This window comes from Prionailurus viverrinus, chromosome D2 (genome assembly GCF_022837055.1).
Source record: "Prionailurus viverrinus isolate Anna chromosome D2, UM_Priviv_1.0, whole genome shotgun sequence".
In the NCBI taxonomy this organism is placed as follows: domain Eukaryota; kingdom Metazoa; phylum Chordata; class Mammalia; order Carnivora; family Felidae; genus Prionailurus; species Prionailurus viverrinus.
The window spans coordinates 62,939,910-62,958,221 of NC_062571.1; the positions used below are offsets into that span (position 1 = coordinate 62,939,910).

General features: G+C 38.5%; 1 protein-coding gene across 10 annotated transcripts in view; it reads right to left on the reverse strand.

Annotated features, from left to right (window-relative positions):
* The window catches only part of CFAP43 (cilia and flagella associated protein 43), a 139,718-nt gene that overhangs the window by 74,142 nt on the left and 47,264 nt on the right, over window positions 1–18,312 (reverse strand). For all 10 annotated transcript variants that reach the window (XM_047825493.1, XM_047825498.1, XM_047825497.1 and 7 more), the window contains 5 exons: window positions 18,073–18,204; window positions 12,756–12,872; window positions 9,785–9,865; window positions 6,464–6,612; window positions 3,932–4,035 (listed from right to left, as the gene is read on the reverse strand). In XM_047825493.1, coding sequence (XP_047681449.1) covers window positions 3,932–4,035; window positions 6,464–6,612; window positions 9,785–9,865; window positions 12,756–12,872; window positions 18,073–18,204 — 583 coding nt within the window. The remainder of the gene's footprint in view (window positions 1–3,931; window positions 4,036–6,463; window positions 6,613–9,784; window positions 9,866–12,755; window positions 12,873–18,072; window positions 18,205–18,312) is intronic.

An 18,312-nucleotide genomic window follows, 5' to 3' on the forward strand; every position in this document is an offset into this window, starting at 1 on the left:
ACATAAGTGATGGGGGGTGGTGCTTGGGTGGCTCAGTCAGTAAGGGTCCCACTCTTGATTTTGGCTCAGGTCATGATCTCAGAGTTTGTGGGATCAAGCCCCATGTTGGGCTCTGTGCTCAGAGCCTGTTGTAGATTTTCTCTCTCTCCCTCTCTCTCTCTCTGCCCCTCCTCTGCTCATGCTCTCTCTCTCTCTCAAAATAAATAAATAAACTTAAAAACTATACAAAAGTGATGGGGACATTTTTGATGAACGATGAGGGATTCTCATGACTGGATATCTGGGTTGATAGATTCAAGCCAGCTCAGTTGGGCTGAGCTTCCTTCCCTGTCAGGGAAGCCTCTGGAGTTTGCCATGTACACCCCACTCAGCAGCATCTGCTTGCTCTGGCCCCTTCATTGTCCACTGTAGCCTGTTTGCCCACTCTTGGTATTGGATAAACTCTAGCATCAGTGTTCTCTGAATCTGTAGTCAAGATATTGTGGGTATGGTGGAAACACCCATGACTTTATGAGTTTGCTTCTCTGGAAATCGGGCCTCTGAAAGGTGGCATGCCTGGGACACATCTTCAGTTCTTTCCAGAGTCACTACTCCCTCTTTCCACAGAACAGGGGCTGTTCTGTATGTGTCCACTTTCTCAGGCCCCCAGGATCAGCCCCTCCCCTCAGGCGGTCAGTTGGTGGTCTTTCGTCTGACAACAAAGAAGACCAAAGACATCTGATACAAAGAGGACCTTAATATTCTTTAAAAAAAAAAAAGTTATGGGGGCGCCTGGGTGGCGCAGTCGGTTGAGCGTCCGACTTCAGCCAGGTCGCGATCTCGCGGTCCGGGAGTTCGAGCCCCGCGTCGGGCTCTGGGCTGATGGCTCAGAGCCTGGAGCCTGTTTCCGATTCTGTGTCTCCCTCTCTCTCTGCCCCTCCCCCGTTCATGCTCTGTCTCTCTCTGTCCCAAAAATAAATAAATGTTGAAAAAAAAATTAAAAAAAAAAAAAGTTATGTATTTATTTTGAGAGAGAGAGAGCATGAGAGCACGAGTAGGGGAGCGGCAGAGAGAAAGGGAGAGAGAGAATCCCAAGTAGGCTCTGCGCTGTCAGCACAGAGCCCAATGTGGGGCTGGATCCACAAACTGTGAGATCATGACCTGAGTCAAAATCAAGAGTCAGATGCTTAACCGACTGAACCATCTAGGTGCCCTGACCTCAATGTTCTTATTCAGGAGATATTTTTGTATCAATAAAATGCAATCCTTTACATCTCTGATTTTGAGCCCAGGTCACCAATCTCCTACTAGACCATGTGCTTTCAGGTCCTCATTTTATTTTCTTGTGTCTTTTATTGGTTTCTTCTATTCAGCTCTCAAGACTACCCAATCTTCAGATTGCGACCTTGCTGCAGCCCTGCTTCCCCACCATAGCTGTCCAATTTTATTTTTCTGTTGCAAACTTCTTAAAACAGAAGTTGCTACTTATGGCCTTCATTTTCTGACCACCACGCCCTCCCTAACCTCTTTGTCCCTCTATTCCAAGGCAGTAGCTCTCCCAGGAGTTACCTGCTGATGGGCCCATGCACAAGGGCTTCATCCCAGCCCTCACTGCACTCAAGTTTCTGCCAGGCCACACCCTCATCAGCCTTCCTCTTTCAAGCTCTTTCTGGAGTGGGGACTCCCAGTGCTCTCATTACACTGGCCTGTCCTCAGTTGTCTTCATTGCCTCATCTTCCTCTGTCCATAACTGCAATGGAAGTTGCTTTTCCCATCACACTTTAACCAGATATGTTAAAAAATGGAACATTTAAGCAGGATGTGCATCCACTGCGAGGTGAGCCATAGGTCCTACCACAGTCCATGTCTTCGAATTTACATATTTAGCTTATCCATTTGGCCTCATTAAGCAATTGGTATTTACCTCTACTCTGTCTTCTTTTCTTTTTTAATTTTTTTAATGTTTATTTATTTTTAAGACAGAGAGAGACAGAGCATGAACGGGGGAGGGTCAGAGAGAGGGAAACACAAAATCTGAAGCAGGCTCCAGGCTCTAAGCTGTCAGTACAGAGCCTGACATGGGGCTTGAACTCGATGAACCGTGATATCATGACCTGAGCCGAAGTCGGATGCTCAACCTCTGAGCCACCCAGGCACCCATACTCTATCTTCTTAAGCCTTCCCATCAGCTTCCGCAATTTCAAGATCAGGAAGCTATCATTAAGACTTGAACTACGAATCTCCATTTCCAAACATTAGCTAAATATCCCCAAATAAAGAGCTTATTAGCTTCAAATCCACACAAATCTCGTCAGCTCACACTATCCCTCAACCTCTCTAATTTCCTTTTTTTCTTGAGTTTTTGCTTCATTTGATGACATCATAAACTTCCACCATCCAGGCTAGAAATTTTGGAGTCGTGCTGATTCTCCCCTCTCACATTTGATGGAACACCAAAGTCCTGCCAATTTCCTCACTCAGAGCTGTCCCCTCCTTACTCTTTCTATGACTGCTGCATGGTGTGTGCACTCTGGATAAGAGCATGAGCCTCAACACAGACTTCCTGGATTTGGGTCCCGGCTCCACCACTATCCAATCGCATGACTCTGAATGAGTACTTCGCCTCACTTGCCTCAATTGCCTCATCTGTAAATTGGGATAGTAATAGTCTCTACCCCATAAAAGTTGTCTGTAATGATTAAATGAATTAACACATGCCAAGTTCTTAGAACGCGATCATATGGCAAAGAATACCTTGATAAATGTCGGCTATTGTTATGATTACTGTCACCTCTTGCCTGGGCTACTAGACTTGTTCCCTAACTTCTCTTTTTTATTCCATTCTCTTGCCTTTCAGCTCCATCCTTCACACTTGTGGCAGAGTCATCCTCCAAAGTCAAATCATACCAGGCCCATTTTGAAAACCTCAGAGGATGTCCCAGACTCCTTGCAATGATATTCAAGACCCTCATCTTCTTCAGGACTTCATTGCCATGATAATCGAGTAAACTCTTCTGTTTACCTATTATACCAGACTGCTGGCCATTCCAAGTGCCTTTACTCAGACTTTTCTCCTGAGCTGGAATACTAATATACCCCATCCCCCACTACTTAAATCCTCAGAGAACTCTCCCCCAACCCTCTTCACCTCCTTATCTGGTCTCCACTCCTTTCCTCACACTTGGCAGAGTTAATTGCTTCTTCCTCTGAGACTACACAGCACTCTGCTTATTCCTCCACCACGAAATTGTCTCCTTGACCTTTTCATGCCCCCACTGACCTAGGTTCAGCATTTTAGACCTAGTAGGCACTCACTAATCTTAAAAAGTTAATGAATAAATTAAAAATGTGTTTGGGTAAAAATATACCAGAAAGGAAAGTATTAGTTCTTACTACTTATCACATAACTGCTACCTCACCTTCCAGGTCTGTGGTTTACCTGGGTATGTGGATGACATTACTGAAAAACCTAGATATCATTTTGTTTAAAGAGGAAATATTAAAGATGCATGTACTAAAACTTTCTTTAGCTATCTCTATTAAATAGAGATCAAGTATTTTAAAATATATTTCAAGGATAAACCAATGAAACTACTTTTTGTGATAACATTAGAAATATCTAGCATTATATATAATGTATATAATATACATACATATTATATATGTGTACAATATATGTATAATATATATAATATCTAACATGAGAAATATCTAAATTAATTCATTAATTTAGTTAAGAAAGTTTATTTAGCTCAACTATGTGCCAAGCAGAGGTACCAAAAACCCTTTAAACGTGATGTGGGAATTCTCTTATAACTTACAGCAGTTATTTAAATGTTTCCTTTATAGAAAATACACTAGGGCCTCATTTTCACAACCTTAAATTCTTTGGAATAAAGTGACAAGTATTTTCATTAATTAATTGCCAATTAATTAACATTCCATGTTGTACCTACGAATCCAAGGATCTGAAACAAACTTGATGGATTGGCATTGATGATAAAGATGCATCCTTCTGATGTTCCAACTAATAGATATATCCCTCGCTGGTCATAACTAGGAAAAAAGAAATCTGAGGCTCAGATTTTGCTTGTTTCACCAGTAAGATGGTAAACAAACTTATTGACTGACAGTGTGGAAATACATTCAAAACCAGTCATTCTTATGGTTTGTGATTTTTAATATTATCCCATCTTGTAAAAAGCCAAGTGATTACAGGTAAATACAATCATTACATTCTAGGTTAATGTTATTTCCAAACTGCAGCTTAAAAGCGCACAGTCGAGAAGATGCAGTGGTGTTTCATCATAAGTAAGTGAAATATGACACCAGAGCTTTCTTGGTATTGCAAGTGGAAATAAACAATTCTCAAACTAGTGATCACTGTGACATCTAGTTGCCTGGCAGGAGGAGGAAGAATGTAGTGAAATGTTTCTGTAACTTCTTCAAATTAGAAAAATGAGAAAATAGAAATTATAATAAGAGAAAAGGATCTGAGAAAGAGGAGGCGGCAAAGGTATAAACGGAGTGAGGTTACAGCTCCTTTCCCCCTGAGCTGGAGGGAGCTATGAGCACAACAACGCAGCAGGTGGAAACCTGCCTCCTCCAGGCACTAGCTAGGCAATCCTATAAAGCTTCTCTTAACTTCTCTGAGCCTAAATCCTCTCATTTGTGGAACAGGAACAAACATAATACCTTTCTGACTGCTGTAGTGAGGTTCACATTCACATACAATGTATGACAGCACCTCAAACTGTAAAGCAGGGCACCAATGTCACTTCTTATTAATACTATTCTGATAAATTAACAAAAGAAAGAACAATAACACACAAGTCTAAATCCAATGTCTCTATGCTGTCCTCTAAAAAGTATTACTTCAAAAGATTTGAAATAATCTAAATGCCCATCGATACACACTTTTGGAGCACCTGGGTGGCTCCCTTGGTTAAGTGACTCTTGATTTAGGCTCAGGTCATGATGTTACTGTTGTAAGATTGAGCCCCACATCAGGCTCTCCACTGGGCATGGAACCTGCTTAAGATTCTCTCTCTCCCTCTCCCTCTGCCCCTCCCCTGCTTGCGTGCTCTCTCTCTCTCTCTCAAAACAAAACAAAACCCCAAAGAACTCAGTCTTTAAAAATGATAGTATATTGGGTATTTACCCAAAAAATACAAAAACACTAATTCAAAGGGATACACGCACCCCTAAATTTATTACAGCATTATCTATAATAGCCAAATTATGGAAGCAACCCAAGTGTCTATCAACTGATGAATGGATAAAGAAGATGTGGTGTGTATGTATGTATGTATGTGTGTATATATATATATAATGGAACATTACTCAGCCATAAAAAAGAATGAAATCTTGCCATTTGCAACGACATGGATGGAGCTAGAGAGTATAATGCTAAGTGAAATAAGTCAGTCAGAGACAAATATCAAATGATTTCACTTATATGTGGAATTTAAGAAACAAAACAAATGGGTAAAGGAAAAGAGAGAGAGAGAGAGAGAGAGAGAGAGAGAGAGAGAGAGAGAGAGACAAACCAAGAAATAGACTCTTTAACTATGCAGAACTGATGGTTACCAGAGGGGAGGTGGGGAGGGGGGGGGGAAATCAGTGAAACAGGTGAAGGGGATTAAGAGGACACTTATCATGATGAGCACTGAGTAATGTGTAGAACTGTTGAATCACTATATTGCACAACTGAAACGAATCTAACATTGTATGTTAACAATACTGGAATTAAAATTAAAAAGTTTTAAATGATGGTATATTGATATCATGGAATACTACGTACCATAAAACAGAATAAGGAAGGTCTTCATGTGTGGATAGAAAACACTGTCCAAAATATACCATTAAGTGGAAAAAAAAATGAGGTATTGAACATTGTATACAGTTTGCTACCCATTAAAAGCAAAGGCGTTTAAATCAAAACTTGAAAAGAAATAAAAGCAAAGGCAGTGACTCTGGACCCCCACTACCTGGGTTCAAATCCTGACATTTGCTATTTACTACCTGTGCAATATTAAGCAAATTATTTAACACATTGTGCCTAATGTTCCTCCCCCGTAATGGAGACAGTAAGAGTATCCACCTCATACAACAAAGCACGTACCACATTCTAAGTGCTTGATAATTATTTGTGTAATTAAAAGGAAGAACTTGTGTGTTTTTTGTTTTTGTTTTTTTGTTTTGTTTGTTTGTTTTGCTTATTTATGGATAGAATATCTCTGGAAAGAAGACATGTGAAACTGGTAACAGGCTGCCTCCAGGGAGGACAACGGAGTGTTTGGGAACAAGAGTGGGAGCCTTTTCACGATGCACCCCTCTGTACTTTTTGAATAGTGACCTGAGTCAGTGTATTAATTTTTGAAACAAAACATGTAAAACTTAAAATTAAAAGAAATTACAGCTTCACTGTAATTCTCGACCGACAGTCCTAACAATGCTGCTGCCAGAAGCAGGAAGTACTTACAGGAGGTGCTGCACAGACCATTCAGAGGGAAAGACCTTGTAAACTGCCCGAGGGGTCTCAGGATCTCTGACATCCAGGAAATGGATGGAGCCCTCCTGGGTGCCCACAGCGGCAGAGAAGGAGGAGGGAGAGGAAGCCAGAACCGTTGCCTGTTTAAAATAACCCCAGATGCTTAATTTCCCTGTGCCAGAACACAAAGCCTGCTCTACTACACCTAAGAATCTACAGTTTATTTGAAAAGCCCTCAAAATGAGGACCTTGGCAAGTGTTGTATGATATTACAAATTACACATGCAGCATTCCTGAGCTAATAGATAGCATAAGTCACAGGAATCTGTACGTCTTATTCTTTATCCTAAAGTTAGCATCACAAAAATATAAAGAGATTTCTTGAGCTTTAAACCACGGCTTCATTTATATCCCTAAAGGATTATGAAATGATTATACCAATAATAATAAAAAAATAAAATAAATTTAAAATACATTCCTAGCACTTTTGGACATCTTTCTGGAATGTTAGTGATTTCTTTTTTTTTAATCAGCATTCATCTGTTGGCTGATGGTAGATCCTGGGATGCTGGTATGATGGAGGAAGACTTAAGAAAATAACCATATCACTGCACCATATATTCAGTAACCAAAGACATGCATTGCAGATTCCTGCTTACCTCACAGTCATCTACAGAATATGAGGTCTAGGGGAGTAAATCTGCTTTCACGACGCTGAAGCAATCAGATTCATTCCTCTATAATTATACTTTGTAGGCTGTTTTGAATACGATCATAGAATGTTAGAAATAGAAAAGACTTTAAGAGATAATCATTTGGTAGAACAGAAAATGGAGGCCAAGAAAAATGTAGCAATTTGCTTCAGGATCCCATAGCTGGCAACAAAGATGAGAACTCATTAGCGTGTACAGTTGTCCAACCAAGCATGTCTTTATTTTATTTTTAAAGGTGAATTTTCCAAGGTTGAGTCTTTATAGTGGTATCTCAGTGTGAAACTGGAAACGAAATAGTGAATAGTGAGGGTTTTTCTTTTTTCCTCTTTTTCAACTAAAAGTCTTTATGGGATCTGTGTGTGTGTGTGTGTGTGTGTGTGTGTGTGTGTTCTCAAAATAATCAGTTGAAATTATCGTCCATTCCCGGGCAATGGTCGGCCGGGTTAAAAATATACAGCAATATCTGGAGGGGTCTTCTGTTCCTTAGCAAGTGCCATCAAGGGAAGCTACTAATGTCCAGACATCCTCCCATCCCAGTGCTGGGCCGGGGTCTCTGCCTAAAATGTTCATGAGGAACACAGTCCCGGGCACAGGCAGGGGACCTGGCCTCAGTATTGCTGGGTCAGTGCACTTACCAATTCCCCACAAGGCAGCAGTATTGTTCAGGAAGGGGCAACCACCAGTTGTCCCCAGTGCAGGCTGAACCATATGAGTGTGCCATGCCTGGTTTGGAGTTCAGTGAACATTTGTCAAATTAACTGTGAAAGCTGTTTGAATGTCTCCCCTCTGGTTGGGTGAAGGAGAGATCTGGTACAGAAAGCGAGCCTTCTCACGGTGCCTCTATCTCTCTTTAGCCAAGAAGAACAAAGTAAGCCCTGATTAGAGAGACTCTCAGGTAGGTTGTTAACCATTTGTATGCCTCTCATTTGTAAAAGGAGATGTGATGAACTTGAAGATCTCTTCAAGCTCTAGTAATTCTAACAGAAATGAATACATATGAGCTCTTGTCACTAGAACATGCAGTCTACTCACATTTCAGTCTTTTAGGTAAGAATTTTTAGGTTTATTTGTTGGGGTGAGTTTTATATATCCCATTGAATTACGTGCCTTTGCATCTTATAATCCCTCTTAAGTGAGGTGTGATGTTTCCTCTTGTCTTATAATTGAGATTTTAATTTTATAAAGGGGAAGGACTGTAACCTCCCTACCTACTACCAAGATCCATATCTTATCTAGAACTGTAGAATACATCAAATGATGATTTCAGGGAGAAATAGCATTGCCATTGTTTCTTGGTCCTTTTATGTTTTAGAAATGTTATTTTATGTAAAATGTACTATGAACATAGCAGAAATACTGGGATCACCTTGCGGTGAGTGTTGTGAGCAATTGTGGTTTGCCACTCAGCATCCATACACCTTCCTTTTGGAAAAGTTCTGGAATATCTATTGAGAAACCATCTCTCCTATTTTGGAGATTCAGTGAAACAGATCTGACTCCCATTTTCAAGGCTAAGCTTAAGTCAATTAGCATTTCTCATTCCTCTGTCCACAGTGACTAGTTCAGGGATGTTATTAAGACATTAGAAAATGGGGTGCGTGAGTGCGTCAGTGAGTTGAGCAGCTGACTCTTGATTTCAGCTCAAGTCATGATCTCGCACTTCATGAGATCAAGCCTCGTGTCAGGCTCTGTGCTGACAGTGTAGAGCCTGCTTGGGATTCTCTCTCCTTCTCTCTTTGGCCCTCCCCTCTTACTTTCTCCCTATAACACAATAAATAAATAAATTTAAAAAAAAAGACATTAGAAGACATTTAGCCTTGGGGAAAGGAGAAGCTTCTTTTCTCTTCCTCCTCCCACTGGAGGAGGCTTTCTTCCTTGATGGTCTGACACCCATGAGGCTGACACCTGTGGCATTTGGGTACCACTAAAAGACGCCTAGGGTGAAACTAAAGATATAGAGAAAAAACCAAGATCCTTGATAATATCATTTGAGTTGCTGGACAGAACCACATCTGAGGCCGGACAAGTTCTATACTTTATAGTCAATTAAGCCAACACCTCCCACTTCCTTAATTTTGGCTCAAGCTGGTTAGAGTAGCAATTTTCTTTCATTTCTAAATGACCTCCTTGAGGTTAGATGGGGAGATTTAACTAGTTATGGTCGAGGGGGGTGATTCATTTCTGAGTAAAAGCACCTAAGTGCTACTTCAAGACCCTCAAACACTCCCTTCCCATACCCATGGCATTGAGGAGCTATGAGTCAGCCTCCGTCAGCCTGGCTCCCTGAGAGAGAGACTGTGTGGAGCAGAGACCCTGCCAAACCACAGGGAACTTACAACGTGAGTGAGATATAAACCACTAGGACCTCAGAAACAATTGCCACCACAGACAATGTTGGTATACACCAATACCGTACCTTATATTCTACCTTCCGGGCTGCGGAATATACTTTATACACAGGAATTACTCTACATACAGAGGGTAAAAATGCCCTACTGGCATGTGTAACAAGTATTTCCATAGACTATTGACATGTAAATTTGAAAACATAGATTAGATTAGAATTCAATATTTCAATCCATTTCTAAGCCACACTTACTGGGGTATTCAGACAAATCCTGCTGGCACAAGTACCATCTTCTAAACACCAAACACAAACTTCCCCTGAATGTGTGAGTGTCTGTAAAAGAAAGAAAAATAAAACCCTAAACAGAAAACAAGACTCTGTTATAGAATCATATTCTAAATCCCTTTTTAGTAGGTCAATAACTTGGATGACTTACTATAATACTTCATTTTACTTGTATGGATTATGATGACAATCACAACACCAGTACTTCTGATTTAAACAAAAAGTAAATTATCTTTAATACAATTTAAGTAACACATAATAACTATTTAGGATCAGAAAAGTGAAATCAAAAATTTTTTTCCATGTAACATAATCACTTAGAAATTCAACAGGATTATCGCTTAATGAGTAAAGCTAGAAACAAGAAATTATACATTTTTTAAACTAATAGATTTTGCTTTTAAGACCAGTTTCAGTACTATAGAAATTTTGAGCAGAAAGTACAAAGTTGCCCTTACCCTCCCCCCACCAGATACATAAAATTTCCGCTATTATTATCTTGCCTTCAGTGTAGTACATTTGTTACAATTGAGGAGCCAACATTGATACATTATTATTGATTAAAGCCCATAGTCCGTATTAGGGTTCTCTCTGTGTCATACATCCTACAGGCTTTAACAAATGTATAATATGTATCCGCCATCACAGTGTCATACAGAATAGTTTCACTGCCCTAAAAATTCGCTGTGTTCCACCTCCATCTTTCCCTCCCTCCTTCCCACTGAGTCCCTGGCAGCCCCTGATCTTTTTACTGTCTCCATAGTTTTTCTTTTTCCCGAACATCACATAGAATGAATCATATAGCTTTTTCCCAAATTGGCTTCTTTCACTTAACATTATGCATTTAAGGCTCTTCTATATCCTTTCACAATTTAATAGCTCATTTATTCTTAGTGCTGGATAATATTCCATTGTATGGATATATCACAGTTTGTTTATTCATTCACCTACCAGGGGATATCTTGGTTACTTCCACGTTTTGGCAATTATGAATAAACTTGCTATAAACATTCATGTATAGGTTTTTGTGTGGGCACACATTTTCAACTACCAAGAGGCCCAGTTTTCAAATTGGTTTTCAAATACCAAGAGGCCCAGTTGCTGAATAATAAGGTAAGAGAGTGTTTAGCTTTGTGAGAAAGGGCCAAACTTGCAAAGTTGCTCTACCATTTTGATTCCTATAGGCAATGAGTAATTGCTTCTGTTGCTGCAATATCCTCACTAGCACTTGGTATTGTCCACGTTTTAGATTTTAGACATTCTAATAGGTGTGTGGTGTCATCTCATTGCTTTAATTTGCAATTCTCTAAATGATGACTAATGTTGAACACCTTTTCATATACTTCTTTGCTATCTGTATATTTTCTGTGGTAAAGTATTCCAATGTGTTGCTCATTTTTTTTACTGGAGTTGATTATTTTCTTAGTGTTGAGCCATAAGAATGTTTTGCACATTTTGGAAACCAGTCCATCATCAGATACATATTTTACAAAGATTTTTCTCCCTGTCTGTGGCTTGTCTTTACTTTCTTTTAATATTGTCTTTCCTAGTGTATCAGCCTTTGATTTTAATGAAGTCCAACGTATCAGTTTTTCCTTTCATGGATTATGTTTTGTATTGTGTTGAAAAAGTCATTGCCAAACTCCTATGCTATTTTATGGGAATTTATAGTTTTTCATTTTACATTTAGGTCCAGTGTGAGTTAATTCTTTTGGAAGGTGTAAAATCTGTGACTCAATGATGATGATTTTGCATGTGGATGTCCAGTTGTTCCTGCACCATTTGGTAAAAGACTGTCCCTTCTCAACTGAATTGTTTTTGCTCCTTTGTCAAAGGTCAGTCAACTATATTTGTATGGATCTATTTCTAGGTCCTCTCTTCTGTTCCATTCATCTATTTGTCCAGTTGTTCACCAATACCATACTGTCTTGATTACTGTAGCTTTAAAATAAATCTTGAAAATTGGGTGGTGTTGGTCATACATTTTTTTCTTCAATATTGTATTTGCAATTCTGAATCTTTGCTTCTCCATATAAACTTCAGAATCAGTTTATTGATATCCACAAAATAACTTGCTGGGATTTTGATTGGGATTGCATTGAATCTTACCACATACTAGACTGTGGTGGGCGCTGATAAGTTTGGAAAGTTTGGAAAGAACTGATACCTTAACGATTTTGAGTCTTCTTATCCATGTGCATGGAATATTTGTCCATTTATTTAGATCTTGTTTGATTTCATTCAAAGGAGTTTTGTAACTTTTCTCATATAGATCTTGTACATATTTTTGCTAGAACTCCCAAAATTTTAATGGATTTGTTGATAAACCATATGAAAAATGAAATGTTTCTTGAGATCAATAAAAAGTAAACAGCTAAACACCAGGAAGAAAACAGTTTCTTTCCAAAATGTAGCAGTTGGGTTTTTTTTCCTAAGTAGGTCAAATTCATTTTTTGTGCATGGCAAGTATTTCATTTCCATCCTCAGAGGGTCTATACTACTCTGACAAAGGGTAAATACTACTAGTTTAATGAGTGTTAATAACTCATGACCGATGAATCTGTTTAAAGCTCTGGCTTGGAAAACTTGGGTGATGAATATAAACAGGATGGCTCCTCAGATTTTACATTTATTTATTTCTGAGAGACAGAGAGAGATAGAGCATGAGTGGGGCCAAAGTCGTAGGCTTAACTGACTGAGCCACCCAGGCGCCCCGAATCCTCAGATTTTAATTGCTCTGGATGTTTTCAGAGACTTAATGTTATGAAGTCAAAATATAATGATGTCATTCTAACTGGGGAGGACATTCAGTGATGGAAGTGGTTGGCATTTCTACCACATCCTTAATACCCTCTGGCTCCTATTTGTATAAGGTTGCACATAAACTTCCAAAATCTTATCTTTAAATCCTACCGTGAAATGCTAAAATATTCCTTACCATGCAGTATTCATTTCCAGGTGAGATAAAGTCAATTGCCTGAAATTTCCCATCACAAGCCTCTAGGACTCTATTAAAGGTTGGCTCCTCACCAAAAGTGTAAATATAAATGGATCCCTGTTAAATATACAAAAAAAAAAAAAAAAAAGAAAGAAAGAAAGAAAGAAAGAAAGAAAAAGAAATATGATGTAATTGTTGTGTGTGCAGTTCAGCAACTATTTATTAAATGCCTACTATGAGCAAGGCACTGTGTGGGAATAGGTGAAGGGAAATTAGAGATCAACTCCAATAAGGCCTTGACCTTGAAGAGCTTAAAATCTAGATGCTTAATTTGTTTATTGATTGATTCATTCACTCACACATCATTTAAAATAATCAACAAATAGGACTTTCTTCTTTTCTCCAATTCCAAGCATTCATTTTTTAAGGTATAAAACATAACACTTCTTCCTGACTTCAAAAATATTTATACAAAAAATTTGTGAAATGTGGAAAACCAGAAAAATTGTTATGGTGAACGAGTAAGTCTTAATCACATACTAGACGGTGGTGGGCACTGATAAAAACTTTTAGGGGCGCCTGGGTGGCGCAGTCGGTTAGGCGTCCGACTTCAGCCAGGTCACGATCTCGCGGTCCGTGAGTTCGAGCCCCGCATCGGGCTCTGGGCTGATGGCTCAGAGCCTGGAGCCTGTTTCCAATTCTGTGTCTCCCTCTCTCTCTGCCCCTCCCCCGTTCATGCTCTGTCTCTCTCTGTCCCAAAAATAAATAAACGTTGAAAAAAAAAATTAAAAAAAAAAAAAAAACTTTTAAATAAGCCTTTGTGGAAATTGTGGAGGTGGGGCTGAAGCTGTTACTTTATGACTTATTTATCGTTCTCAGCTGCCAAATTCACCTCTCAAAAAAAAATCTATCCTGTAAGTTATGACTCTCTGCCAAGTAACTGTAATATGGTAGAGCCACTTAACTAGCAATAAGAAATCGGCTTTCAACTGAAGACGAGTTCTTCACATTTCCTTGAGTTAAACATGAATACTCCTGTTCTTGTTGGTCTAAAAAATACAATTCTGTAGAGTCTAAATTTGATAGATACTTACTGATTTTAATTTTCATTCATTCCTTCAGCAAATATTGAATGGATACACTGGCCTGGCATGGCTCTGCATGCTGGGACGATAGCAGAGGACAAAACAGGCAAAAATTCCCTGCCCTCATGGAGCTTACATTCTGCTGGGGCATTCAGACAATAGACAAGGTATCTAAATAGGATATATTGTAAGTTAAACAGCAGTACTTCTAAGACTCAAAAATATAAAGCAGGGAAAGAAGGTAAGACATGATAAAATAAGAGAGTGGGATTTTCAACCAAGTAGCCAAGGAAGGCTTTACTGAGGTAACTTTAGAGAAAAGACTTGAAGGAAATGAGGAAAAAAAGGATTCATGTGCATTCTGTGGGAAGAGCATTCCAAACAGAGCGAACAGCCAGTGCAAAGACCGTGAAGGATGAACATGCCTTGTGAATTAAAGAAAACAGCATTATTGCCAGCATGACTGGAACAGGATGAACAAGAAGCAGAGCAGGGGGAGACAAGGCCCAGTGAGAACAGAACCCATATCATGAAGAGCCTTGTAAAGCACAGTGAGGATTTTGGCTCTTAGTCAGAAGAACATGGGAAATCACTGGAGGGTTCTGAAGAGTAAACACAACAGTTGTTCTCACTTTGGCTGCTATGTTGGGGATACAGTTTACTCTATCCTGTACTGAGAAAAGTGTATTAAGGTGTCCCATTGAGATTATGACTTTGCTTCTCCTTGTCATTTTGCCACATTTTGCTTTATATATTTTGGGACTATTTTATTTAGTACATATGTTTTTTTTAATGTTTATATATTCCTGGTGAATTTAACCTTTTACTATTCTTGAAATAAGTCCATTTGTCTCCAGTAATGATTTTTGCCTAATAAATATATCACCACTGGATTTTTTGTTGTTGTTAATGTTTGCATGTTAGATATTTTTCTGTCTTAATTTTACTTACTTTCAATTTTTAAATTTACTTTCAATGTTACTGTATTTTAAAAAACTTTTATTTACTTTCTAATTTTTTTTAATGTTTTTATTTATTTTTGAGACAAAGACAGAGCATGAGCAGGGGAGGGTTAGAGAGAGAGGGAGATACAGAATCTGAAGCAGGCTCCAGGCTCCGAGCTGTCAGCACAGAGCCCAACGTGGGGCTCGAACTCACAGACTGTGAGATCACCACCTGACCTGAAGTCAGACGCTTAACTGACTGAGCCACCCAGGTGCCCCTAAAAAACTTTTATTTACTTTCAATCTCACTGCATGCTTATGCTTTAGCTGTGTCACTTGTAAACAGTGCATAATTGGGTTTTGTATTTTTTTTTAATTCGGTATTGTAACCTTTGCCTTTTAAGTAAATCAACTATTGTTTTACTTTTATTGTAATTACTAATATATATGAGTTTAAATATTACATTTTAATTTATGCTTTCTACTTTCTTGTTTCTTTTTCTCTTTTCTTACCTTGTTTTGGGTTGCTCTTTTAAAAAAAGTATTTCACTTTCTCCATCTATAGTGTAGAAATTTCATCTACTGTTTCAGATCTTTTGGTGGTTACCTTAGAAGCTACAACATGTATGGGTACCTGGGTGGCTCAGTCGGTTAAGTGTCTGACTTCAGCTCAGGTCATATCTCACGGTTCGTGAGTTCGAGCCCCGCATCAGGCTCTGTGCTGACAGCTCGCAGCCTGAAGCCTGCTTCAGATTCTGTGTCTCCTTCTCTCTCTGTCTCCCCCCCACCCTGACTTGTGCTTTGTCTCTATCAAAAATAAATAAATGTAAAAAAAAAAAAGAAATTACAACATGTAAACCTAATTTATAAACACCACAAGGTTACTTAAAACCTTACTTTCTGCCTGGGAAAGTAAACAATGAAATTGAAACACTTTATTCCATTTACTCCTTCCCCTCCAGTTTACATTATTGTTGTCTAGGATTTTAATTCAATGTTATTTCTAAACCTAACTTCACATTATTTTTGCTGTTAGGCAGTGTTCATTTACATTTCTCTACACATTTACTGCTATTCATTCTTATAACACAATACTTCCATCTGGGATCATTTTCCTCCCGCTTGAAGTACATTCTTTAGAATTTTCTCTAGTGATGGTCTGCTGCTTACAGTCAGTTTTGGAGTGTCTAAAAATGCTTTTTTTCAACCCTATACTGAAAAGTACTTTCACTGGGTGTAGAATTCCGGGTGGTAGTTACCTCATTTCACTACATCAGGGATCAGCATACTTTTTCTATAAAGGGACACAAAGTAAATATCTTAGGCTTTGCATGCCATGTGATCTCTCACAATGACTTCATTCTACCATTGTAGTGTGAAAGCAGCCATAGACAATACATAAATGAATGGGTGTCACTGTGTTCCAATAAAACTTGATTTATAAAAACAAGCAGCAGGCTGGTTTGGGCTTACAGGGCAATAGTTTGCTGACCCTTGCTATATATGGAAGATAGCATTTAACTATTCCTTACTTACATTATTGCCACAGAGAAGTCAGCTGTTAGTCTAATTGAAATTTCTTGAAATAATCTGTTTCTCTCTCTGATTGCTTTTAAGATTTTCTCTGCCTTTGGTTTTCATGAATTTCACTTTGTTAAGTCTAAGTGTGGATATCTTTTATGTATTCTGCTTGAGATTCACTGGTCCTCTTGAATCTGTAAATTCATGTCTTTAATCAGTCTAGAAAATCTCTTTTTTTTAAATATCTCTTTAAATATTGTCTCTGCCTCACTCTCTCTCCTCTCTGGGATTCCAATTAAGCATATGTTAGATTTTTTTCACTGTATCATTCATGTCTCTTACTCTCCCTTCTGTATATCCTATCCTTTTGCATCTCTAAGCTACCTTCTGGATAACTTCTGCTCTGTCTTCCAGTTCATGAATTCTCTGTTTGGCTGTGTCCAATATTTTGTCAGACATAGCCATTTAATTTTTACTTTGTTAGTGTATTTTTGTCTTTTAGAATTTTTATTTCAGTCTTTCTCTCTTCTGTTATATCTTTTTTTTTAATTTTTTTTTTACATTTTATTTATTTTTGAGAGAGAGAGAGAGACAGACAGACAGACAGAGCACAAGTGGGGGAGAGGCAGAGAGAGAGGGAGACACAGAATCCGAAGCAGGCTCCAGGCTCTGAGCTGTCAGCACAGAGCCCGACGTGGGGCTCGAACTCACAAACCGTGAGATCATGACCTGAGCTGAAGTCAGACGCTTAACTGACTGAGCCACCAAGGCGCCCCTGTTATGTTATGTCTTTTATTGTTTCCTGTTCTCCATAGATATTTTAGGTTTGTCATTTATTTGTTAAAACTGTATTTATGAAAACATAGTTAGCATAATTGTTTTAACTTCAGATATTTACCAGAAAGTGAAATCTTTCCATATTTAAATTTAAGTTTCTTTTAGGTAGAAAATCATTGATCTTTTTTTGTAATCCATCTAAGGCCATGCCTAAAAATATAAACTGCTGCTAATCCTGACTGTTGAGGGTCAATCCACTAATTTGGAGCCATTCTAACAGTATAATTGAGATATATATATATATATATATATATATATATATATATATATATATATATAAAATTTGGTTTTATCCTGCATTTACTCCTCTTCTCTCCTTCTCTTACAGAACCATCCATGACCCCAATCTCAATCCATGTTTGGTTGGGTTGACTCTACCCAGGGTTCAAGGGTAGGCATGTGACAGGCCTGATCAATGACAGCTTAGAATTCTCCTGGACATAGTAATTGCCACAGGGGTAGAGAGGTGACCCAAGTAAGTACAATGAGTCTAAATTCCAGGACATTTTTTCCCAGCTGATGTCTTTCCACTAGGGTCACCATGAAGGTAGAAATATAAACTGGAGTTGCAGGAGGCCCCCTTGACATCTCAGGAAAGAGTCTGCATGGAAAAGGTGACAGCAGAGAGGAAACAGAGCCAAGATATGGCCACAAAACAAGGCCAGCAGCATCATGGGAGCCCCTGAATTCAGGGGCTTGCCCTTTTAGTTACATGTACAAATACAAACAAATGAACAGTAACAACAACAACAACAAAAAACCTATTGGTATTTAGGCCTTTTAAGTTGGGTATTTTTTCATTTGTAACCTAAGGGGTCACAACTAGTAGAGTATCACTATGCAGCACTATGCTTGTTATTCTTGGAGTGCAATGATAATAATAATAACAATATTTGAAAATTATACATCAAGAAATGCCATCTAGCATACCTTCTCTGTTTGAATCAGCAACATTTGGTAACTTGGAGAAAACATCATATGTTCCACAGGCTCTTCAACCTGAAGAAAATCCTCTATTTTGTAATGTAAATCTTTAATTATAAAAGAATACACAAAGCCATCCTAGAGACCAAAAAACAATGAGATAAACACAGAAAATCAGCCTCAGTCAATACATGTATACTTTTCATGTCAAATGAGCTAAAACATATTGGCTACCATCCACAGTTT